At 37.4% G+C, this 27,348-nt stretch overlaps 2 protein-coding genes and 1 long non-coding RNA gene across 4 annotated transcripts in view; 2 read left to right on the forward strand and 1 right to left on the reverse strand.

The window, feature by feature from the left end:
* Positions 1–27,348, reverse strand: part of LOC132094910 (acyl-CoA-binding protein-like) — a 339,735-nt gene that overhangs the window by 156,196 nt on the left and 156,191 nt on the right. The gene's annotated exons all lie outside the window — the stretch shown is intronic.
* LOC132094912 (uncharacterized) lies at positions 1,041–11,653 on the forward strand. 2 transcript variants are annotated; one of them, XR_009422415.1, is made up of 4 exons: positions 1,041–1,131; positions 8,431–8,509; positions 8,673–11,379; positions 11,571–11,653. It is a non-coding gene; the product is annotated as an uncharacterized LOC132094912 (long non-coding RNA). The 2 variants fall into 2 exon arrangements; XR_009422414.1 differs by having other exon boundaries at positions 8,437–8,509.
* On the forward strand, positions 13,608–21,399 carry si:ch73-321d9.2 (uncharacterized). Its single transcript, XM_059499562.1, has 4 exons — positions 13,608–14,142; positions 15,496–15,651; positions 15,756–15,848; positions 20,979–21,399. Exons 1-4 carry the CDS (start codon positions 13,771–13,773, stop codon positions 21,279–21,281), a joined length of 924 nt encoding a protein of 307 aa, XP_059355545.1. The 5' UTR covers positions 13,608–13,770; the 3' UTR covers positions 21,282–21,399.

Consider the following 27,348-nt stretch of genomic DNA (forward strand, 5'->3'; position numbering starts at 1 on the left):
TAGAGCAGAAAGACTTTATTAATGTTAGTAATGCCATTCCTTTATGAAACAAAAATATATTGCAGTATATTGGAAAATATCATGTAATATATTTGGCATATATTCTTATATATGGGATTTAATATTTATTTTTTCCAATATATTGCAATATATTGAAAGAGGCAATCATTTGTATATTTTGCAATATATTATATGATATATGTATCATCAATATATTATTCAATGTATTCAAATATATAATATATTAAAAAATAAAAAGGGAAAATAATATATTACAATATATCACAATATATTTTAAGAAATATATTGGTAAATATATTTTCCTTTCGTAAGGGTTGATGGTTGCATGCATTGCAAAAAAAAATCATATTTGTAATCTTTTTCATTAACATTATCAAAGATTAATAGATACTGTAACACATGTATTGTTCATTGTTAGTTCATGTTAATTAATACATTAACTAGTGTTTACCAATGACACCTTATTGTAAAGTGTTACCTCTTAAATTGACCTTCATATGTCTTAATATGACTTTTTGGGGACATTCACTGAAAAAAGTCTAACATTGCTGTTATTCGTTTAATGTGTATTTTGTCATTGAAATAGCTTAAAATAATAGTTTTTTTTTTCATTTAAACTAAACGTTTTAGTTTATATTTATGGTTGAATACATTTTTTTACATGGATACAATATGATTTGTAGCGGGACATTAAACTGAATTTATTCATTTGATCAAAGCAATTTTATTAAATTAAGCATGGTTTGCACATGCGCATTGCTGAGTTGGAGTTCCCGCTCTCTGACCACCTGACCTGTTTATATAAAGAATTCGCTGTTTTGTCCTTGATTGTCCATGGCTGTTTAATGACGACCAGTCTGCTCTTCATCGTCCTTCAGTTTGGTCTCCAATTTGAAAAGTGCGCGGGAAGAAGGCACTATATTCTGCGCATGTGCGATGACCTGCAATTTTTTTTTGGGGGGGGGTGGCCACCATTAAAAAGAATTTTAAAAAACGTCAGTTACAGTTGAACTGTGTTAAGCGGCTGCCGCGGTAACTTACACTTCAACCGACCCCTCCAGGCTGGCTGAGAGACACAGAAGAACTACGAGCAACACTGATACTAAGAAGGTAAAACAATCAACTTTGTATACCCTTAATGCTTTTTTTTCAATTAACGTTACACCTGACTGGCCTTGACTCTGGCCGTAATTTCAGCATTCACGCTCGATAGCATGTAACTATCACTAGGATATCACTAGTTAACGTACGTTAACATTAGCATTCTTCATTCAAACTATAACGTCTGGTAGTGGGTGAGTAATGCTATCACAGGTTGCTGGCTATTAAATGCAAACTAACAGTTGCTATTTCTAAATGCATAATTATGATAGACTTTTTTCCCGCTGAATTTCTGACACTTGAAATGCAGTAGTAAATCCCCAGGTTCAAGCTTCAAACTTCATGGATGCAAAGAGCGCGCTTTTCGACACCACCTCCCGCTTTTTTCGCGTCAGTCGGCATGACTTGTGTGAATCGTGCAGGTCTGAGAGGTTCTGATTATAATTTCACAAAGTCATCTGAAGTAATTCCATAGCTTAATCTGAGGGACAGAATTATATTTACATCATTAAATTACAGTTTACGGAAACTCGTCTTCCCTCCTCTGCGCTGTCAATCATTCTCCATTTTATATTCAAACCACGCGCACGTCTCGTGCGTTACAGCAGGATCGAGCAGGATACACGGTAAAACTCTCTCCAATATGATATATTCACATTATGATGCTTGATCTGTAGATAAAGGGCTGTGGATTTGCATAAAATGATTATTTTGTTGGAGTTTTTTGCTTTTTTTAAACGATTTGCTACCGTGTGTCTGTTACACACATTACAAGAACTATGAATTGGCATCAAACCAACAATAAATGGAATTTAAAACCGTGAAGAAACAAATGATCGATAAACTGTTGGACAGATACACGAGGATTTGTGCGCTCGACATCTCTTCGCTTTTTGCCGTGTAGTGATGTGTCGTTCTTGAACGATTCGTTCATTTTGAACGAATCTTTAATGTGACTCGAGAAGAACGAGTCGTCTCGGGGGGTGATTCGTTCAGTCGCGCATGCGCATTATTCTATAGGTTCTGTTCTAGTAGTAGTGATTCACCTTGTCAGTCAATGCAGTCTTGAGCCGGAAAGAGAATTGATTAGTTCATAGTTCGGTTCTATCGGGGTTTTGACTCGTTCCTTAATCACGTGACAGCCACATACGCTAAACCCAATTGGAGTCTGAGCCGGAAAGAGAATTGATTAGTTCATAGTTCGAGTCTTTCGGGTTTTTGACTCGTTCCTTAAAACCCTCTAAAGTCGATTAACGCGGATACGCGTTTTGAGTCATTTTCTCCTGATAACCCCGAAAAGAACTTAAATTACACTTTCAGTTTTAATCGTATAGATAAGAGCAATACATCAATCGAATCTGTAAAGGGTCTACTTTTTTTTGGATATAGACATAATAACAACAAAACTTTGTGCACTTATAAAATAAAGATAACAAACAAGGTGTGCTGTCTGCAGCTTTTGTCTGCGCTGATCTTTATTTACAAACACGTCATTAAAATGAACTGTAACTCCGTGAATACTCAACGAAGAGACATGAGAGAGATATCTATAGAAAGTTGACATGTCTACCTTTAAACTAAACAAGTGCCGCCGAAAACAGATATTCTGTGATAAAGTAATCCATATGAAAACAACGTGATGTCTGTTTTTCATGTCTCCCTTCATTATATCTAATGTGACCACACCCCCGCGCTGAACGCGCTATTCAGATTCAAACTGAAGCGCGCGACTTGAATACGCCCATAACAGAAGAAAACACAGCCAGACTGTTCTTCAAGTTCTTTTTATTTTACTGTTTGCTTCGCGATGAGAGGAATAAGACATAAATCACCCCAAAAAGATGTGATGCGGTTGAGGATTTGAGAAATGGATTTCCTCAGAAAAAAAGAATGAAGCACTTTATTCAGCAGAGATCATAGACATGAGTAAGTCTCTTTTTATTTATTTATATACTTGTACTAGTTTTCACATAACGTGTAAACATTTTACTAGTTAGACTTTTTCCAAAGACTTTTTCCAAACTATAATTCCTGACTAAATGTATAATCAAGTGAAACATTATGAAGTTTCAATAACAATATACAATACTATACCATTCAAAAGCTTGATGTAAATAATATAAATGTAACAAATAAATAACTGTAGGCTAACAAATGTAAAAACAATGCTGTTCTTTCAATTTATTCCCCCTAAAAAACCTAAAAAATATTCTCAGCTCTTTTCAACATTAATAATAATAATGATAATAATAACAATAAATGTTTTTTTTTGTAGAAAATAAGATTGTTAAAAGGATTTCTGAAGGATTGTGTGACTGGAGTAATGATGCAAAACAATTTGTTTGAAAGTCAGCTTTGATTGTTTCTAATAAACTGTTTAACTGCTCCCCCAAGTGGATATTAAAGTATGTTGTGGGATAATTAAATATATTCTAAATAAACTACAAACATAAAATTATATAGATTTATTTTGTTCTCACATTCTTTCTTGTAACTCCTCCCTCCCAGTGACAGCTGACTGAGAGACTCATTATGCAGCTCATTATGTGGCCCTTTGTCTTCTCAGGTGTAAATCACAATCAGAATCAGAATGAGCTTTATTGCCAGGTATGTTCACACATACGAGGAATTTGTTTTCGTGACAGAGCTCCGCAGTGCAACATAACAGCGACAGAACAAAAAACACAATAAGGAATAAAAAATACAAAAAAATACAAATAGGTGGGTAAGGATTGACAATATACAAATTGACAATGTATGGCAGGTATATTAAAAAGAGCATTTATGTATGTACATGTATATTATGTGGAAAAATTGTAACTGTACGCTAAGTATGTGTGTTTGGATAAATAAGTGTATGTGTATATAAATATAAATATAAGTAGTATAGTGTGTTCCATGTATGTACATGTATATTATGTGCAAAAGATTTACGTGTACGCTAAGTATGTGTGTTGGATAAAAAGTGTAGTGTATATAAATATAAATAGTGTAGTGTGTCCCACAGTTATTATCAGCTGTTCATAAGATGGATTGCCTGAGGGTAGAAACTGTTCCTGTGTCTGGTCGTTCTGGTGCTCAGTGCTCTGTAGCGTCGACCAGATGGCAACAGTTCAAAGAGGGAGTGTGCTGGATGTGAGGGGTCCAGAGTGATTTTAACAGCCCTTTTGCTCACTCTGGATAAGTACAGTTCTTGAATAGATGGGAGGGTTGTACCGATAATTCGCTCAGCAGTCCGGACTACCCTCTGTAGTCTTCTGAGGTCCGATTTAGAAGCTGAGCTGAACCAGACAGTTACTGAAGTGCAGAGGATGGATTCGATGATGGTGGAGTAGAACTGTGTCAGCAGATCCTGTGGCAGGTTAAACTTCCTCAGCTGGCGAAGGAAGTACAACCTCTGCTGGGCCTTTTTCACAATGGAGTCAATGTGAATGTCCCACTTCAGGTCCTGAGAGATAGTGGTGCCCAGGAACCTGAATGACTACACTGCAGTCACAGTGCTGTTCATGATTGTGAGTTGGGGGAGTGCAGGGGGGTTTCTCCTGAAGTGCACGATCATCTCCACTGTTTTGAGTGTGTTAAGCTCCAGGTTGTTGAGACTGCACCAGACAGCCAGCTCTTTAACCTCCTGTCTGTAAGCAGACTCGTCACTGTCCTGAATGAGGCCGATGAGTGTGGTGTCATCTGCAAACTTCAGGAGCTTGACAGAGGGGTCCTTAGATGTGCAGTCATTAGTGTACAGGGAGAAGAGCAGTGGGGAGAGAACACAGCCCTGGGGAGCTCCGGTGCTGATTGTACGGGTGGTGGATGTGTATTTTCTCAGCCTCACTAGCTGCTGCCTGTCTGTCAGGAAGCTGTTGATCCACTGACAGACGGAGGTGGGCACGGAGAGCTGAGTTAGTTTGGGCAGGAGGAGGTTTGGGATGATCGTGTTGAAGGCAGAGCTGAAGTCCACAAACAGGATCCTCACATAGGTCCCCGGTCTGTCTAGGTGTTGCAGAACATAATGCAGTCCGATGTTTACTGCATCGTCCACAGACCTGTTTGCTCTGTAGGCAAACTGAAGAGGATCCAGCAAGGGTCCAGTGATGTCCTTCAGGTGGGCCAGCACCAGTTTTTCAAATGACTTCATGACTACAGACATTAGAGCCACAGGCCTGTAGTCATTTAGTCCTGTAATTTTGGATTTCTTTGGGATGGGGATGATGGTGGAGCGTTTGAAGCATGAAGGGACTTCGCACAGCTCCAGCGATCTGTTGAAGATCTTTGTGAAGATGGGGGCCAGCTGGTCAGCACAGGATTTCAGACAGGCTGGTGTAACACAATCTGGGCCTGGTGCTTTTTTCCTTTTCTGCTTCCTGAAGACCTGGCGCACCGCATCCTCGCTGATCTGTATTGCAGGTGTGGGGGAGAGGGGGGATGCAGGAGGTGTGAATGGTGAGAGCGGTTGATTGGAGAGGTGATCAGGATGTGTTGCAGGAGCTGTTAATGGTGTGAACGGTTGTGTGGAGAGGCATTCAGGGTTGGTTGCAGGAGCTGTGAATGGTGTGAACGTTTGTTTGGAGAGGCATTCAGGGTTGGTTGCAGGAGTTGTTTTTGGTGTGAACGGTTGTGTGGAGAGGTGTTCAGGGCAGGTGATGGGTGTTCTTTCAAACCTGCAGTAAAACTCGTTCAGATCGTCTGCCAGTCGTTGGTTTCCACAGTGCTGGGGGGTGGTGTCTTGTAATTGGTGATCTTCTTTAGGCTTTTCCACACTGATGCGGAGTTGTTCGAAGTGAACTGAGTCCTTATTTTTTCAGAATAATTCCTCTTTGCCACTTTGATCTCCTTTTCCTGTGTGTATTTAGCCTGTTTATACAAGACATTGTCCCCCTTCACGTAAGCATCTTCTTTGGCCTGACGGAGCTGTCTGAGTTTTGCAGTGAACCACGGTTTGTCATTGTTGTAATTTAGTTGAGTCTTGGTAGGAATACACATATCCTCACAGAAACTGATATATGATGTTACGGTCCAGATCGGTGGCAGCAGCTTCAAAAACACTCCAATCAGTGAGGTCAAAACAAGATTGTAAATCCTGCTCTGCTTCATTAGTCCATCTTTTTACAGTCCTTAATACAGGTTTAGCTGATTTTAGTTTCTGCCTGTAGGTCGGTATAAGATGAACCAGAAGGTGATCAGAATGTCCCAAAGCTGCTCGTGGAACAGAGTGAAATGCATCCTTTATTGTTGTGTAACAGTGATCCAATATATTACTGTCTCTTGTGGGACAAGTAACATGCTGTCTGTATTTTGGCAGTTCACGGGAGAGATTGGCTTTATTAAAGTCCCCAAGAATGATTAAAACAGAGTCTGGGTGTTGTTGTTCTGTCTCTGTGATCTGTTCAGCGAGTTTCTGTAAAGCTGAGCTCACGTGCGCTTGAGGAGGGATGTAAACACTCACCAGAATGAACGAATGAAACTCCCGCGGCGAATAGAACGGCTTGCAGTTAATGAAGAGCGTTTCGAGATTTGAGCAGCACGTCTTCTTTAACACAGTTACATCTGTACACCACCGTTCATTGATGTAAAAGCATGTCCCGCCGCCGCGCGATTTCCCCGTTGATTCTGCGTCGCGATCCGCTCTAAACAGCTGAAAGTCCGGCAGATGGAGCGCGCTGTCCGGTATGGTGTCATTCAGCCAAGTTTCCGTGAAACACAGAGCAGCAGAGTGGGAGAAATCTTTATTTGTCCGAGAGAGCAGAAGCAGTTCGTCCGTTTTGTTGGGTAGAGAGCGGAGATTTGCCAGATGGATGCTAGGCAACGGCGTTCGAAATCCGCGTTTTCTGAGTCTCACGAGCGCTCCCGCTCGCTTTCCCCGCCTGCGCGTCCTCTTGAAGCGTGTGATCAGGGCAGCCGCTCCGCCGACAAGAATGTCCAGCAAAACATCAGAATAGTCGAAAACCGGTGAAATATCAGGAGATGTGTGTTGCCGAATATCCAGCAATTCGTCCCTGGTGAAACTGATTGCAGGAATATAACTAAAGACAGGACAAACTAACAAAAACACAAAAACAACTGCAGAGCACGTCACGGAGGCAGCCATCCTGTATCGGCGCCACTCAGAGTGTTTCTCACACATGCAAAAGAGAGAGAGAGCGAGAGATATTCATGATATTCATGATAGTTGACGCCTACTCGCATATGACTTTTACCAACAAAAAGTGTCTTAGAAAATTTAAATCAATATATTGTTTTCTGTGAGTGAGTAAACAAGATGATTTTCACATCATTTAGAAAGAAAAATTCTAGGCTACAAGCTCCAGTTCTCAAAAATCCCGGGAACCAATGTTCTTTATGTGTTTTATGGCCTTATTCAAGTGATTTAACATTTTTAGTTTTTCACTAACCACACATAACATTTTTTTTCTTCTCAAAAATACAATCATGTACATGCATGTATTTCACATATTATTACAGCCCAGTTTGTGCTGATTACAGTGAGATTAGACTTTACCCATTTAGACATTTACAAGAAACTGAAAAAAGCACAAATGTCAGGGCATGACAAAACTTCTCCAGGCCCCAAAAATACCCTTAGACTCCAGAGGGTGACAGCCCCATACGCTAACGTAGCCCCATTACGCTACGTTGAGCGTAAAAAAACAGATGGACTGTTTTTTTCTTTGACTTCGGTCTCTGCAGAGCAAAAGTGGGCGTTTATCACCTTGTGAGTGTTTTCAAACTGCTGGGTGTTTCTAAATCATGCAATTAAAATGATCCCCTTACCCAACCCCACCCCTGAACCTTCTTTCGCAGGAAAGAACTGAAATTCCCATCACTAGTGCCATGGCGTGACTGTAACTGTAATCCTACACTGCAAAATGATAACTTACAAAGGATTAAATCCATCATAATTATATAAGTATCTGGATATTTGCCGCGTGACGAGGGCTTCGATAACCTCTTTCTTTTTTGACTACATTTTACATGTGTTTGCATCCCTGAAACTTGACTAATGGTTACTTATGCTATCAATAGCTAAAGGTCCTATGTGATCCTTTATTTACACTCCTAATTATCTTGTGTTCAGTATTTATCAGCCATGATATTACAAGGCGCAGCTATATCTATCTGGTAATGTTAGTTTGCTACATTATTAACAGCATTTACATGTGGTAGAAATTTACCAAAATGTTAGCCAGCTTTCCTAAAATCATAAAATAAAGTATATATCTATTAATCTTAAATGTTGGGTATTCTTAATTTGTGTATGATGTTAGTAGTTAACACACTTTGATGGCTAAAACTTAATCATGTTTTCTCTTTCAGCTTCAGGGAAGCAGCCACCAATCAGTTGTTCCTACTGGGCAAATTATTTGGAAGCTCCTGCCAGTGATCATTGCTTGTGGTAAGTTATATTTCCAATGTCATGAGGGCATTTGTGATAATTAGGCATCCTAAAGTGTAAAATTTTCTCTCATCTGGGAAGTTGTCTACCAGATCTACTAAGTAAAACTAGATGTGGTCTGCTCAGTTGCCTAAAGGTATATTTGTATCTCATGTTTCTTCAGTTATTAGTACATGTGGAAATGTAAAGACTGTGACCATTCATATTCAAGAAGATCTGAACTTTTGAAACACTATAAACTTGATCATCGGCATTATGGACGGGGCCAAGCTTACCCCTGTACTTACAAGAATTGCCCATGCACATGCAAGACATGGAAAGCTCTACTGACCCATCTAAGCAAATACCATCCTGCTCAACAATCCTCACAGAAAGATAGCTTTTCACAATTCTTCAAGTGCCACATTTGCGACAACAATCTACTTTCTACTGAGACGGACTATGTTCGACACATTGGGAAACATTTGAAAAATCATGAATCTGTCAGTTGTATGTTTGCTGATTGCTCATACAAAACCAATCTATATGGAGCTTTCAATACTCACAAATGGAGAAAACACCCCCCCATACAATTAATGATTTAAAGCCTGGAATTGTTGATGGACCTGTTGATAGTCCTGCTGTTGTAGAATCATTTGCAATAAGCAATACCGAGTTGTCAGATGCTGATTTACTATCTGAAGAACTTCCTGATGAAGAATCAACGGATTTGACAAATGTTATTGAATTAAAATTAGCCTCAGTCTTACTTAAGTTAGAAAATGCTTTACTGGTGCCAAGTGCAGCTGTGAATGAACTACTTGAAGAGTTGCAATATTTAATTGGTAATGTCTCTGTGCCGGTCACCCAAAAGACTATAATCCACTTCTTAAAGGATCACAATTGCCAGATTGATGAATCAGTTGTGAAAGAGTTGGCCACTGTACTTTGCACTTCAAATCCCATTCAAGCTGCAATAGGAAACCATGGTCCCCTGTCAACCACTTGGAAACGGAAGACATACGGAAGACATACTATAGAAAAAACTTCAGTGTCTTGAAACCAGTTGAATATGTATTAGAGCGAAAGAATGGAAAGTCTTTTCAGTATGTCCCTATACTAAAATCTTTGCAGCAACTTCTAAATTGTGAACCTATTTTAAATAAGGCTACAAATTTGAAAGAAAAACATCAACCAGGGGATGGTGATAGACAGGTATACAGATCATATTGGGATGGACTTCTCTTTAAAAGAAATGCTATTCTCTCAAAAGAGTGTGCAATTTCATTGATTTTGTACATTGACGATTTTGAAATATGCAATCCCCTTGGTACATCACGTAAAAAACACAAAATATGTGCCTTGTATTGGATTTTAGGCAATCTGCCAACTGGTTTTCAGTCATTGTTGTCCTCTATCCATTTGGCTGCATTGATAAATAGCAATGATGTCAAGGTTTATGGTTATGACAAAGTTTTAGAGCCTTTAACTAGTGATCTCATAACATTAGAACAAAATGGGATTTTTGTGAGTAAGTTGGGGAAAACTTTGAAGGGCACAGTGCAGTGTGTTGTTGCCGATAACCTTGGAGCACACAGTATTGCTGGTTTTGTAGAAAGTTTTTCTGGCAGATATGTATGCAGATTTTGTACGGCAGACAGGTTAGATTTTCAGACCAAGGATGTTGGAGCTGGAGGTTTCTCGCCGAGAACTGAAGAGATTCACACAAGTCATCTTAAAACCCTTGAGGAAAATTCTTTGGCCAACTGTTATGGTGTTACGAGGAAATGTGTTTTGTCAGAAAAACCTTCCCATTTCAATGTTACTACTGGTTTTCCTCCAGACATTGCCCATGATTTATTTGAGGGAATAGTTCCCGTGGAAATATCTCTTTGTCTGACTGTATTAATTTCCAAAAACTATTTTACTTTGGCCACTCTGAACAAGGCAATAGAAGATTTTCCCTTTAAATGGACTGATAAAACAAATCGCCCACATCCTGTTCCTCTGACCTATTCATCCAGGAGAACAATTGGTGGAAACGCACATGAAAACTGGAGTTTAATAAGATTTCTTCCACTACTACTTGGACAGAAAGTTCCCACTGATGAACCAGCCTGGCATCTCCTTGCTGACTTAAAAGACATTGTGGAGCTTGTTGTTTCTCCAGTTCAAACTGAAGAATCAATTGGATATTTGAACTTTAAGATTTCTGAGCACAGAGTTAGATTTAAAGAGCTTTTCCCAGAGACAAATCTTCTGCCTAAACACCATTTCCTGGAGCATTATCCTCAGTTAATCTGTGAGTTTGGACCGTTAGTTGCACTATGGACCATGCGTTTCGAAGTGAAGCACAGCTTCTTCAAAAGAGTTGTGCGCCATTCAACGTGCTTCAATAATGTGCTCATGTCCTTAGCAGAAAGACATCAGTTTCTCATGGCACATCACCTTTACATGTGCAACTTTCCTAAATCCCCCCTGGAAGTAGCAAATGTTTCAACTCTTCCCATAGACGTTTTGAAAGACGACATTGCATTTGCTATTAAACGGAGGCACCCAGACTTGGATTGTGTGTGCTTGGCTAAAAACGCAACGTATAGTGGCCTTAACTACAGGAATGGAATGATACTTGCACATGGCTCATTGGCAGGGATGCCGGAATTTACTGAAATAATCCAGATGATTGTTGTCAAGGATAAGCTGCTTTTTATTGTCAGAAAGCTGAGTGCGTGGTACAGGGAACATTACAGAGCATATGAACTGAAAATGTGTCCTACGAAGGAGGTGGAACTTCTTGACCCAAACGAACTGACAGATCCATATCCATTGGCTGACTACACAGTTGGGGGGGATGCGGCTGATTACTCTCAAAAGATACATACATGTTTAAGGTCAGAATTTAGTGAGTGGTTGTATGACTTTTGCATGTAATAGTCCTAACCCTTGTGCCTAACCAGTGATTTTTTTTCTTTAATATTTAAATATTAAGTTATATAGTGATATATCACTTATATATAGTTATATCAAGTGTAAAGCTGCATCACTCATTCCCTCTTATCATGTCTCTGTCTCTCTTACTCAGGGCACCATGGCAGATATTGCAACTGTTCGATTGCTGATCATCTTGAACGATGACAACAGTGTAAGAATGGAGCTACGCACAGGACACATAAGTCTACAGTACAAGGACACTGATTTTGGGAACTTATTTGTGAATCTGACCTCTACAACTGTAATTAAGGATCTCTCAGTTATCAAAGTTGTCCAATTAGACCCTGGTACCACAACTATTGTCTTGTACCCAGTTGATCCCACAATAAGTAGCATCCCTTCAGGTGGACAGGACAGCGAAGATTCCTCCCCAGGATCTGCACATACAGATGACACCATAATTCTTAGCAGCTGTTCCCCAGAATCATTAAGAACACAGCAGTGGCCAAAAGTGTTCCCAATCCCACTCTTCTCCTATGACACAGAATGTCAACTACAGAGGGGAAATGAGGAGTACACAAGAAGCAAATCTAGGTTTACACTAGGGCTGCAACTAACGATTATTTTGATAATCGATTAATCTGTCGATTATTTTTACGATTAATCGGTTTATGTACTTATATTTTAGTTTTTTCCATTTTTTCCCCAAGTAAATTATTAATAAATGGTCTTTATCATTCAGCATAGATTTAAGAGATTTTAACCATTTTGCACTGTCATATCCTCATCAAAAATATACCTGGAGTTGTTTTATTGTGTTAGTAATCCTTTGTCGAACTCTACTGCAATCAGAACACTGACCCATACTCTAGCAAATTTCACAAGGAGATTTCAAATAATGTTTTCACCATGGCAGTCCTTAGAGCTCCTAAAGTAGTTTAACATCCTGAACAAAGCTTATTAAGGAATCTTTCAGAACATATTTTCACGAAGAATAAGGATAAAACAGAATAAAATTGCAGTGCATTGTATTTTATTATTTACTGGGAAACAGCTTTATAGCTTTTGCTGTGAAATTGTAAACAATCCTTCAAAAAAAGTGCCAATGGCATGAAACCTGAATGGAACTCACAATTTAAAGTAAAATCCATCAGAAGGTTGTCCAGAAAAAAAAATAGGACACACACAAAAAACCTGCTGTGTGAAAAAGAGCAGTGAATACTTAGAGAAAAAAAAGTGCATTTCAAATATCTACATTTACCTCTCTCATTCAGTCATAATTAGGCTGCACGACTGAATTTTGAACTGGTAAACGACAAACTGATCACAGAACATGTTTGTAAAGCTTTAAATGTTAACTGTTAAAAAGCAATGTTATCAGCTTTTACGACTAAACATTTGCAAACAATATTGTACTGGAGAATCTGCACAAATGAAAGTCTTAGGGGCCGTTCACAAATCGCGTCTAAAAATGCGTGGAAAACGATAGGCGCACCGCTTTCTCCTTCTTTCCAAAGCGCTCGCACAGAAGCGCCCCTGAGGCGTCTGCCTTTGCTAAGCAACCATGACGTGCTCTCTCCTTGAAGACGCAGAAATTTCAGCAAAGGATAAATGGATTTGCAGCTCAAATAAATCGCTTGCAGTAGCTCTGCTACTAAGTTTATTTCAAAATGGAAATCCATATACAACTATGATCAGCTGTTCCTTTCATCTTGACTGAGCTTTTAACGTTGTTACGGGAAAGGATGAAGCTGATTGGTTTAATGAGCGCGCAAAAGACGCGATATGTGAACGTCCCATTAAACAGTGCAGTAGAGCAGAGTTTACAGGTTATTCTTCTTTTTTAAAGGCTCAATGTAAAGTACTCCCACATCACGCTGAATGCTGCAGACATATAGACATCATATGATGTCTATGGCTGCAGAGACGCTGCTCGGGAAGCACGTGACATAAAACAAGGCCAGCTATTGGCTATTCGCTACTTCTCCTGTTGTACTGGCTGAGTAAAACCTCCGGTGGCTCATTACTGCCACACTTTGGTCACTGCAGATTTGAAATATGCACGAAATGAGCCGCTTACGGCAAATAAAAGTTATTTAGCAACGAATCGATGACTAAATTAGTTGACAACTATTTTAATAATCGATTTTAATCGATTAAATCGATTCGTTGTTTCAGCTCTAGTTTACACCTTGCTCAAAAATGCTGTCTGACATACTGGAGAAAGTGGCTGAAAAAGTCTACACATACAAAGCATACCCTACAGATGCTGACTTCAGCGATGTTGCTGAGGCACTGACAAGGAAACACCCCTGCCTGAGAGAACCAGGGTCTTTCAATGAGAGCTATGGATGGAAACAAAGGCTCAAGGTAAAAATGTCCAACTACCGGACTCTACTTGGGCACATGGAACAGCTGCAGAGCTCAATGTGAATTCTTTGAAATCCAAGTCTCCAGGGGAGGCCTACCCAGCAAAGAATTTGAAGAGACCTAGACGGGCTGAGGTCAACCATTTTCCACCCTTGCCAAGTGGTGAGACTCCAGAAAGCCTTGAACAAGAGAGGATTTCCCTTCTGGCAGAACTACAGCAAAGAAACAACAGACAAGCAATAAAAGAAAAGATGGCAAAGACGTTTGGATACCGGAGACAAGAAATTGTGCATAAGAAGCCGAGCATTGAAGACGTCTTTGAGAGATGGCCTGCACTTTTTCAGATGGAAGAGGTAGGTTTTTAGATGCAAAGCACCTCGGGTGCATTATTCACCAATTTATTTACTAACTTAATTGTTTCCCTGTAATGGAGTTTCACATGCATGACACTTTGTCTAAGACCAGTTAAATCAATTTTAGCAAATGTCTTTTGAATTACAGTTGAACATTTTTAGACCTAACTGTTCCCACTGCGCAATGTGACGTCGTAGTGACGTCATTTTCATGTAATTTTTGGATGTCCAAATTTGGTCCATTGAAGGGGTTGTTTTGTAACGCCAGGCGACGTCTTTTTTCGACGTCATCCGCACGTCATTTTTCGACGTCCATCCACAAAAGTTTGTTTACAATAAATCGCGCTCAGTGCTCTCAAACAAAACAGCGGCTTCTTACACAAGACACACACACACACACTCGTGATCATCTGCTCCACGTGCCAACGCTCTACTGTTTGAGCTACAGCATCAGACTTGTATGCGTTTCTAGTTATCAGTCTAAATGTTGAACAATGATTATTAAATCAAACAATCGATCGAGTGATTTGAGGGTGAGAGAGTGAGATAATTTCTGATTATCGCGTTTAGGCTAAAAATAGGTTCGGCGCTTGGAACATAAGATCACGAGCATCTTGCGGTACATTTAAAATATTTTAAATATAATATTTTAAATATTTCAAAAATATATTACATTTTAAATATAGCGATTTAGAAACGTGGATGGAGCAGTGAATAGGTTCATTACACAGCAAAATGACATGACAAACTCGCGTTTTGGAAAAGAGCTCTTCATTTGTAAATTTAAAAAAATTATAATAATCATGTAAATTTCCTGCACCTGTCATAGACGTCCAAATGACGTCCAAAAAATTACCCAGTTCAGGTCCAATGTTGAACGTAAATATGACGTCCAAGTTGGGTCATGGTTGGACGTTCAAATAGTGGACCTAGTTTGGACGTCGAAAAAAATTACCCAGTTCAAAGGTCCAATGTTGAACGTCAATATGACGTCCAAGTTGGGTCATGGTATGACGTCCAAATAGTGGACCTAGTTTGGACGTCTAAAAAAAATTACCCAGTTCAAAGGTCCAATGTTGAACGTCAATATGACGTCCAAGTTGGGTCATGGTTGGACGTCCAAATAGTGGACCTAGTTTGGACGTCGAATAGATGTCCAGAATTGGTCATGGACCGACGGACCCAATATAGACATGATCTGCACGTCTATCCGACGTCCAATGTTTAGTGGGTTGAGTCACTTATGAGTTGTTGTTCTTGATGTAGGCGATAATTTACTAAGGTTGTGCTGGTGATGCTGTTTTGTGTTCACCATCATAAAAACTTCTAAACTTATTTCTGTTTCCTTTTTAGATCAATGCAGAGTTCATACGAATCACTACAGTTCCCTTGGAGACAAAGTTCTTGGCGCAGTTGGAAAAGCACTCCACCAAACTGTTGGAGGTCATCAGTAGCAAGGGAGGAGTTGTTAAAGAGAAGACCACCAGGACCTTGCCGGTTTTAGATGAGGTATCTATGAATAAGTTGTGTGTCAGTGGGATCCATGGCTGAATAGTTTTTTTGTTGTTGTTGTAAATGTTTAATTTTAATTCATAGTAACTGTTCTTACTTAGCCTGTGGACATCAGCATCAGTAGAGAATGCATTCTCAAATCTCTGATGATCTACCTTGGTGAACCTGTTGAGCACCTTTTCAAAGAATACCAGGTAAGGGCATCTCTCTCACTTACTCACACAGTTAACACCTACAGACTAACATGGTCATAGTCTAGGTTTTCCTAGCCATATTTAACAAATAGGGGTGTGATGAGAAACTAAGCTCACAAGACAAGATTTTAACACTTTATAAGAAATCTTTGATGCTGATTTTTGAGCAGTAAACACTTAGACCACATCCAGACGTACCAAAACAATCTTTTTTTTTTTTTTTTCTGTCTTCCCTGGAAGTGTTAAAAAAAGTGTGTCCAAACGAATCCATTTGCAAATGACTTAACACCTATATGCACATGCTACTTTATATTTATGGAAGCACATGGGTAGCGATATTCAATTTGCAATGTAATATGCAAAATGACAATGCAATATGTAAAATGGCAATGCATTTCTGTATTTACATTTACATTTTCCAATACATTTGTGCAACGTTTGGTGCAAAATGAAAATGAAAATTAAATTACATAATTTTCATTTGGCATTTCATACACCAGTTTTAATATGTAAAATGAATACTAATTTTAACGCTTTATAAGTTGCAAAATTAAAATGAAAATGTATTACAGAAATGATTAGATATGTATAACATGTTCAAGCAAAAACTGTGGCAAAATTATCATTTAAATGCTATTTTTCTTAAATGCATTAACACTCACAGTCAAGACACTTACTATTGCATTTACTATCACTTACAAGACCGAGTTGAAGGTTGAGCGATTCGACCAATCAGATGAAAGCAGCGTTTCAGCCCCGCCCACAAGTGCGAATGTAATATTGAAGCCATAAACCGAAATGATCAAAACGTACACGGACCAACGGACTTGTCCATGTTCTCTCACTTGAATCCTCTTCTTGAGATTTGAGTCTCTGACCTTCTGCAAGCCCCGCCTTGTTCACGCAGTGATTGACATGGTGCGAGGGGGCGGACACGTGATCGGCTCGGAATGCATTTTCAATGTGCACATTGAATTTTGCTACATTCATTGCGGGACACTGAATGAAAATGCAATCGTAAGTGTCTTGACTGTGAGTGTTAATGCATTTAAGAAAAATAGCATTTAAATGATAATTTTGCCACAGTTTTTGCATGAACATGTTATACGTATCTAATCATTTCTGTAATACATTTTCATTTTAATTATGCAACTTATAAAGCGTTAAAATTAGTTTTCATTTTACATATTAAAACTGGTGTATGAAATGGCAAATGAAAATTATGTAATTTAATTTTCATTTTCATTTTGCACCAAACGTTGCACAAATGTATTGGAAAATGTAAATACAGAAATGCATTGCCATTTTACATATTGCATTGTCATTTTGCATATTACATTCCAAATTGAATATCGCTACCCATGTGCTTCCATACATATTCCAGGCCTATATGTGGCATTCTTTCTGCTACAGAAATTAACCAAAAATGGAGAAGAGCAGTCTTCAGTCACTTTCACTTCTGTTCATTACTAGAGCCCGACCGATATGGATTTTTGGGGGCCGATGCCGATATTAACTCGAAAAGAGCCGATTTATAAGCCGATATTTTGATTTTAAAAATAATCTGGATATTAGACCCATTTCCTATAAACTGCACTTACACAACATTCAATAGCAACATATCTGCCTGTTCTATGTATGTGGGCTGTATAAACCATTTTCCAGAATGGACTATGTTAAAAAAAAAGTTGTTTAGTCTCAATGACTAAACAATTGCACATCAAAAGTATATATTTTTTAATGATCAAAAAACAGTCTGGTTTTAAACATTTAACACTTTTACTTTCTTCCAGTTGAAGCTGGTTTTAACAGTCTGTGTGTTTACTGTAAATAAATTATAATACTAAAGTTAAAGTATTTGCAGAAGTAGTCCCACACTTTGCTGCTACAGCATTCACCTTTTCCAGCCATCTGTAGGCAGAAAGAGAGACAGAGAAAGAATAAGCATGTGTATTAATAATATCACCATGTATCATTACTCATGTCATCATTAGAATTATAATAATAATAAACTGGGATCTCCTACATAGGCAAAAATGAGAAATATATATATATATTTTTTTTTATTTGTCAAGCAATAGGTATTGCCTACTTATATTTAACAATATTATTTCAACATTTTCCTGTTATGTCTGTAAAGCTGCTTTGAAACAATATGTAAAAAAAAAAGCGCTTGTTCAGCTCACATTTATTTACATGTCCCCTCTGGTTTAATAATTTCTGACGCACCTACTGTAGTTACTGTAACTACACTATATTTGCTCTCACAGACACATTCACAACAGACCCGTATATCTTCCCCTCTTCTCTTTGTGCAGTCTGAATCAAAACATCGTCTTGCCTACTATTACCGGAAGATTACGGAATCAATTCGAAGTTGAATGGTTAACGTTAGTGTCATGAACACACCGCTGTCAATTTTGAGAAGAACCACCTTCAAACAAGTTTATAGCAAGCATTTAAGGGGCCTGCTAAAAAGGAAGCTATTAGCGTTAGAATAATGTAACCAGCCTGAATTCACCAAATTGTTCTCTGGACCTGAGGGTAGCCTCTTCTTCCTTGCTTCTCTCTTAATTCTCATCAGCAGGACTAGCGCTATCGCTCGCTTCTTACAACGGGACAGATACATGTTTGCTGCTGACCGATAGGAGGAGGAACAGACTATGAAAGAGCTCCCGCTAAACGTTTTTAAAACTCCGCCTACGCCATAGCGCAGCGCAAATCGCGTTGTATCTGAAGGGCAACGCTGAACCCAGCGGCAAGCGCCGTGCATACCGCGTCCTGTGTGAAAGTCCCAATTACGCGGTCATTATGTGGGAAACACACCGCAATAGAATAAGAATAAGTTAAACGCTAACGTTATAGTTTGACCTCCTATTAACGTTCGCGCTCTTCCACTGATAAACATGGTATTAGCTTTGTGGCTAATCTAATATAGCAATGCATTAGCGGCTGTAAGTGATGTTACAGAATATTTAGAAGTAATAATGATAGGGCCGTTAGCTAGAACTACCACACAGTTTTTATATACAGGGTATGAACTAAATCTACAATCATTTCACATGACGAACGACAGACTCACCGTCAAAACAGTTGATCGCTTTCTTCTGTAGTGGACTTCTGGCACTGTTGTTAACTCTGGAGCTGCAGAGCTCCCTCTGGTGGGCAAACTATGCAACACTCATAACATGAGTGAAGCATGAGACTCTGTTTCTCATGTTTCATCGGCAGTTATAAATGCCGATGCCGATTTAAATGCAATTAGCTTATATCGGCCGATAATATCCGTGACTAGACTTTCACCACTGCTCATTTTATAAAGGCCGCCACAAGAAAACAAGTTTTTGTTTACATTGTTTAGTGTGCTGTTGGATTGCTTTTATTTTGCAATTCTGTCTGCCATAGGACATGATTGCAGCGCAGTATACTAACGTGCTAACGTTAGCTCTACTAGCTAACATCGGCAGTCAAAATAACATTAATGATCCAATGTCTTTTTGAAAATCTAGTTAGCTATATGTTTTTCTTGTGGTAGCGTTTCTACAATAAGCCTACAATTTAGAAATACCATGATTTTATCATGAAAACTGTTGGTTTTTCTATTTTGCAAGTTGTTTGAGCATTACAGCCAAACTAATATCACTATAATAAAGACAAAGCTTGTTACATTAACATTTTTGAATTTTTTAACAAGATAGCAAAGCTGCACGCATAGGATTGTGGGTGATTTGAGAGCGCGAAGGCTACAAATATGCATCCTTGCCTGTGTATGGGATATTTTTAGAATGAAGGACTCGAAGGTTGAAATTACGAGGATCCTCGACATTGGAACAGTCATTCGACTGATGTCGATGACGTAGCATCCTCGAAATTCTGGCTTCCGAGGATCCTTCCTTGAAATTGAGAAACGCCTAGTGACTTCCAGAGTGTTTACCCCCCTACTAACAAAGTCATTGTGGACCAGCAACTGTTGGGTTATCCAGATTCTTCAATCTTCAAGAAATAAATCATTTAAGACATAACCGACTACAATACAGTAGCAATACAGTATTTTTGACAGTTTTAACACACAACCTAATTTAGTTCAGTAATCAGGCATTTAGAAATGACACAAAATAAATTTTACTTCAATAAAAACAAGGATCAGTTTTTGTAAGGGTTGTAATGTCCAAGTGCTTTTGTTGAAGAAATTATAGATACTAGAATTTCTATAGAAAAAAAGGTATCCAAAAAATGTAAGATTAAGTGGATATTTTAATTAAATGTTTGGTCAATATTAAACAAGATTTGATCACCCTATAAGTGTTAAAACGAAAATTATCAGGCCTTTCAGTGCCCTTTGCAGGTAATGGAATGTAATGTTCATAAATGGTTTATTTTGTATTACATTATGTATTTTAAGTGTTATTCAATTATTATTAATTAACAAATCATTATTGCCTCGTTGTTTTTTTATAATGCATTTTAAAAGGTTGTTGTTTTTTCGCTTAGGTCTGATTTTATTACCACAAAAATATCTGAATAGGTCTACTTTGTTAATTATTATTTGAATTATTTTGAAGCATCAAAGCCATGGATAATTTGTAGTTAGCATTGCTTCAAGAACCATGTTTTTTATTTTTTTTTTGTAGTAAAATTATGGTTCATTTTCGGAAGGGAACGTGGAAACTCAGAGAATATTAAGGCAGATGCGGTGGTATTATCACCGACATTAAAACACGTTAATGACTTAATGTTATCAAAATCCCAAAAAGTTAAACTGTATTATGAAAGTACCTAAAAGTGATGCACAGGCCTCATCTGCCCCCCAAAAATAAATGCGACTTATAGTCCAGTGCGACTTATATATGTTTTTCCCTCATCATGACGTATTTTTGGACTGATGCGACTTATACTCAGGTGCGACTTATAGTCCGAAAAATACGGTAGTTACTTATTACTCCTTAAAAAAATCTCATCACTTTTAATCTAGTCACACCCCTTGTAATGAACATTTGATTATTTTGATTTGCTAATCAAATGTTTTGTTTTGAAAGTTTAGATTGTATAAGAGCTTGGCACATTATGATCTAACATGAAATCGGGAGATTTTCTGAAATTATAACATATTTTCTTTCTTTTTTTGTGCAGGATAATGAGGTTGAAGAACTGGAGCAGACAACCATGGCGATCTTTATCACTGGGAAAGAGGATCCTCTCCATCCACCTAAAGACATTAAAATTGTTGTCGAAGGAAAAGAAGTCCTGAACGAGTTGCCATCGGTTGCAACCGCTTTTGCCATGGTTTTTGGGCTCATATATACACTAAACCTAAAATATCCAAAAAGGCTACAGTTCACCTTTGAATTTGTGCAAAAGGTCCTGATGGAGCTTGATGGAAAAAAGATGACCCCGAAAGTCACTAGACTGACCACCCAGCTGTACAGGGATTAATTGTATAATTGCATAATTGTTCAATTTTATTGTGTTTTTACAGCCAAGACTTTAGATCCTTTTAATAAAAAGGTTGCACTAACAAGGCTGCATTTTCACTGCAGCATTTACAAATGTAGCTGCCTAAGTTCGATGGCTACCAGGTACAAAGGTCGAAGTAGGCCAAGTGTTATGAACAACTGGAGAGACAGGATTGCAGTGTTCCAAGTATTTCTGCTGTCAATCTTCATACATTTGAAGCAAATGTTCAATGTTGTGAGTTTATTGAACAATAAATGTGTTCTAAAGGAAAAGTGTTCAGAGTAGTCATTGATCAAAATGTATTGAAATCATTTTTTTTATTGATTTATTATAGATCTCAAATAATGCCAAATCTTATTTTTTTTTAATTTGAGACAATCTAAAACAATTAATTTAATCGGACCTATAAATATTAGTTTGTTCCAAACTAAAATAATTAATTTAATTTAACCTATACATATTAGTTTAGTTGGTTTGTTCTAATTTAAAATAATTAGTTTGTTCCAACCTAAAATAATTAGATTGATCAACCTTTAAAAAGTGGTTTGCATGGATTTAAAATTTTCAAGTTAAACTAAATTAAATTATTTACATTTGAATCAATGTCAAATGTTTCGTGTGATTGATTACTTCAATTTTTTTAAGTTGATCCAAGGTTTTTATTTTTTCAGTGTTGTCAGTGTGAAGAAATTCAGAGAAGAGACCCACTTCATGTGGCTAGAGTACTGTAATTATCTGTTTTTCTTTCTCTGACAGACTGTATAGCCCTCAACTGTAAAATTTTCAAATTGACAAAAACTTCAAACTTTCAGGCCATGCTTTCTCAAGCCAAGCCAACCTAAATTTTGACTTGAGAAAATTTATTAATTTAGTTGATGTTAATGCTGGTTATAAATTAAATCTCTTAGGTAGTTTACAGACAAAGCAAATAACACTTTTTCTAACACCATGCTATAATATATTTAAAAATACATTTTAAATATTTTCCTTGTATGGCTCTTCTGCCTTTCTTCAAAATGATTTAATATTGCTTTAGTATTGTTTTTTATTTTATGTAAATAAGGTGTCGTGAACTGGAGTGCATTGTCTGAACAAAACAACCAGAGTGTCCGGGCGTCATGTTCTCTGACCCAGTGCCTCCGGTGCAGTGAGATATTTAAAGACTGTCCTCCTGGCTGTGTGAGGAATCGCAGGAGGAGAGTCCTGTGTGGGTTTTATCCATTCAAAGAATTTGAGGGCTACTGCTTGACTTATTGTTTTATCAGTGATGGAGGTGAATTTCAGATTTTTTTTTCTTGTTTCATATCTATAGTCTTAATCTATATTTGTATATACAATTATATTTTCTGTTTTGTTCTTTGAAATAAATAAAAAAAGATCACTGTCATCAGTTTGTTTTTTTTGGAGGCAACTTGCATAAAATGGGATGCAGACACTGAAAATATACTGTATGTAGTCAACTGAATTTAAAACTACTTTATTAGCTTAAATGTTTCACATGCAGAATTGCCAAAGCAAAAGAAAAATGTCCAAATTTATAGTTAAAAAATAGATAAACAAGAACCACAGCAAAAGAAAGATTAAAATAAGAAAGGCAGTGGCTATTTACACTTAGAGCAAATGGCTATAGATTCTATTTATACTAGGTCAAAATAGCAGGATCCTCGGATTTTCTGCTATTTATATTACTTATTGCAAATAGTGGCAATTATTTGCACCTCAGTATTGTAGTACATTATAAAACAGTATGCAATAATGAGTGTAAATTATAATTTTAATTCAAATTATTAAATGGATGCCAGCATATTAGGACAATAAAGCCCTCCCTCAAAACTGTTTGATTATTTCCTTCATTTTTATTTAAAATAAATGCTTTTCTGATGTGATTTGAAATTTGAAAAGGTAGGGGAAAAAAGGCAGATTCGGTCCGGAACGATTGCATCATATCGTGAACAACACACGTTTTACCATCTGCACTATTATAGCCGACGACTGTACTTTATCTGTTGTAATTTTGACTAGCTCAATAAGAAATATAAGGTGCCATTAAAGTGTAATATTACAATATACACAGTGAAGTAAAGTGCAACAGAATGTTAATATATTGTAAGATACTACACAGATATTACAGAATAAACTTTAATTCCGTATAATTTTACCTCAGAGGAAACATGGTTAAACATGGTTGTTTTTCCCGTCTTTTTTACACCTTAATGTTCTTTAATACTTTAACATTTTATTAGAGTTTTCTTTTAAGTATGCGCATCGTTTTAATGCACGCACGACCCGAAAACAACTAACGTCATCACGCAATGCAAATTACAAGCGCATGCGCGGTAAACACATACGTGACGTCACCGCGCTACAGTCTGCAGCGAAGGGTGTCTCGACTGCCGCACGACCACGAGGTCTCTCTTTACCCAGCGCGCGCACACACTTTTCTCTCTGCGTCTGCTCTGTTCAGCGAGCAGCTGAAAGGAGTTGCGCTTTCAATTAAAACACAGATATGTTGCTTCTCTAAATGTACATGCAGAATAGCCAAAATCACAGCAGAGCTATATTGTCTTTATCTTGTCTGTAGCCTATATTTAATTTTATCAGAGGACAGCACGATTATAACGCTTCAGTCACCATTTCATAATCATCCCGTTGTCTGACAACAAACAGTCAAATCTCTAAAAGTTTCTAGAATTTAGCTGCATCCAAATGCAGAATGTGGCACATGCGTCTAACAAGTTCTTTGAAAAACATCTATGACCTATGGAACATCTCTGTTAACTATGGTTTCACTAATAATTAAAATGTATTCCATAAAGCATCCATATTTGTCCACGCCCACACTGTAAAGCCTGGTAAATTGAGAATACTCAAAACAAGTGTGGAAACTTATTGACTTAAAATATTTAAGTAAACAAATTAAACTTTTTTTTTTTTTAAGTTAATAAATCTTAACATTTTTATGAAGAGGGGTCGGGCTGAGAGCCATGGGAGCCAAGCCTCTCTTCCAAAATCCCACCCCTCTCATCACAATGATAATTATCAGGGTTGGGGAGTAACGGAATACATGTAACGGCATTACGTAATCAGGATACAAACATCCAGTAACTGTAATCCATTACAGTTATGTCCAAAAACGTAGTAATCAGATTATAGTTACATTTTGAAAAAAGGAGGAATACTTTCAGGATTACAATGGTTTCATTTAAAACTAAATAAATCAGTATTTTGGCATAAGAACACTATATTAAGCGCAGCTTGATTAATGACTCACGCGAATCACGTGTGCCACCCGCTGTCTACAATCTCCTCAGAGACGCAGATTGAATCACTGCTCCCCAGTGTGTTCACTTCAGGTTGAAGCAGGTGAAATGCCTCTATGGCTACGAAGGAAACAACTGGTAGCCAACTATTGGATTAATTTAAGAGGGAATGGGGACAATCCAAAAAAACAAAAAACAAAAAGGTACTACAGAATTGTTGGGAGAAGGAGAGGAGGAAAATGGAAAGTTTTGGTTGGACAGGAGATTTAATAGCAAAAGAAATGGATGTATATGAAAAAGAATTTGCTAGTGCTGTAGTGTGGACTAACAAGCCAATCTGGACAATGGAAAATACAAAGGTGGACATAGAGCTGTTAATAATAAAAGGCTGCAGTAATAGTACAGATATATTCAGTGAATATTATAGATATATGGACGATATGTACAAAGAAAGTATTCAGATTTTTACAGATGGATCAAAGGATTTACAATCAGAGGCAACAGGATCTGCTGTATATATACCTATTCATAATGTGGGAGTAAACAAAAGAACATCTGACAGCTTAAGTGTGTATACAGTCGAGTTGTATGCAATATTACTAGCATTAGAATGGACTGAACAATCTGGATGGGACAACATTGTAATATGTAGTGATTCTGTTTCTGCCCTCATGAGCATAAAGTCTGGTGTGACTAGCAACCATCAGGAATTACTTAATGAGATTTTATTTACAAACTCAAGAATAAGTAGGCATGGGAAAAACATTACATATTTATGGGTACCAGCACGTGGGCATACAGGGAAATGAGAAAGTACACTCTTAAAAGAAATGGTTCGATTTAGAACCAAAAATGGTTCTATCACCCGCTTCATATATGGAACTCCAAAATGGTTCTATATAGAACCACTTTAATGGGTTCCATAAAAAGAACCCCAAATGGTTCTTTGAATCCAAGTTAGATGGTTCTATATAGAACCATTTAAGGGTTCTTTATTATTAAACAAGTTAAATTATTGAATAAGAAAATATAAACAATCCAGAAAATTCCAAATGTTTACATTTATTCAACTGATTATACAAAAATATTAGTGTCATTTAAAATTGCACCTCTGTATAAGACAGCAAATTTCACATTTAAGATGTTTAATTACATTTAACCATTTGGTTTGAATTATTTCATTTAAGCATTTTCACTTTGCAATAAACATACATACGCTTGTTTATGTACATATACAGTACTTCACTTTTACATACATCTCTGAAATGAGGAAAAACAAATCATTTTGATATTTGACAGTGCAGATAAAAATCAATACATGAACAATTAAAACAACTATTAAATAGCTCTACAATTTACACAAGTTGACTGTACATTTTCAGTACAGGTATTGGTGTTCTTTTGCCGTGCTCTCGTACAAGTTTAAGCATATTTTTGAATAAAAGTCATTGTGTGCTTAGTCAACCGGGTATTGCACATTGAAGAGAAAATAGACTGCAAATTAGGCATTCCACAGCCTGTGTCATGTCAATGTCTGCCTCTCTTATGAGGTTCACATTGTCCATTATAATGCTGATGCTTTCAGCCTTGAGGGGATCAGGAGAGCCGTTAAACACTATGGTTAGTGTAGCACCTTTGGGTTCCTGTAAAACAAACATTTCACCTTTTGAGAGCTTTTCACCAATTAACAGAAGTCATCAAATAGACTTAAAATTACCCCACAATTTACTTACCAACAAACCAACCAATGTATATGACTGTTTCTCCAGTTTAACACAATCTGAGATATATTTAATAATAAAAAGCTTTGTAATGTGTTTGAATGTCAACATTGCTGATGACTGAAGAACATTCAACATGCTACCACGTCAGTTCCACTTTGGATCTCATCAGTTCTTTCGTTCTTTTAACTGAATCGTTCATGACACAACACAGATATGACAGCTAAGCACGTGACACGCAAGAACCAACAAGACTCAGAATTATTGATGTGAAGCTGATGTGCCACCCCATTGGATGCTATTACCTTATCTATACATAAGGTAATTATAGCAACCTATCTTGGCAAATGTAATCTTTTTATCCCACTAACGTACCATTTGTACATACCATTTTGCTTTAGAAGACAAGTATTAACCCCTGGAGTTGTACAGATATCTTTTATGATTTAAATTGGGGTGCTATTCAATGACATTACAAAGCAGTGCAAACAGTACAAAGTTTATTACGAAGGAAGAGAGTGAGTAAATTATAGGGTAAATTACTTTTTTTTTTTTTAATTGTTACAAATTTGGCATAAGGGCGAGTAAACGGACTAATATTTTTATATTTACACTAATCAATTAAAGGGATAGTTTACCCAAAAATGAAAATTCTGTCATCATTCACTCTTATCATTTTAAACCTATATAGCATTCTTTCTTCAGCATAACACAAAAAAATATATATTTTGAAGAATGTTGGTAACCGAACAATGCTTGTACTCATTCACTTCTATTATATGGACACCAAACCAATGGGCACCATCGTTGTTCGGTTACCATCCTTCTTCAAAACTATTCCTTTAATATTTGCATTATTTTAATACATGTTTTCACTTATACAATTTATAGGAGCTACAACCTTTACATTTGTCAATGCAAATTTACACTGGGCATGGAACAGATAGGTTGGATGGGGAAAAATATATGGTGTAGTTACCCTCTGTGGTTTCCTCTGCTAGTCCAATGAGATTGGCGTAGAGTTTTTTTTTGACTTCCTTTTGCACTCCTGATGATGTTTGGGGC

The sequence above is a fragment of the Carassius carassius genome, chromosome 19 (assembly GCF_963082965.1).
Source record: "Carassius carassius chromosome 19, fCarCar2.1, whole genome shotgun sequence".
Lineage (NCBI taxonomy): Eukaryota > Metazoa > Chordata > Actinopteri > Cypriniformes > Cyprinidae > Carassius > Carassius carassius.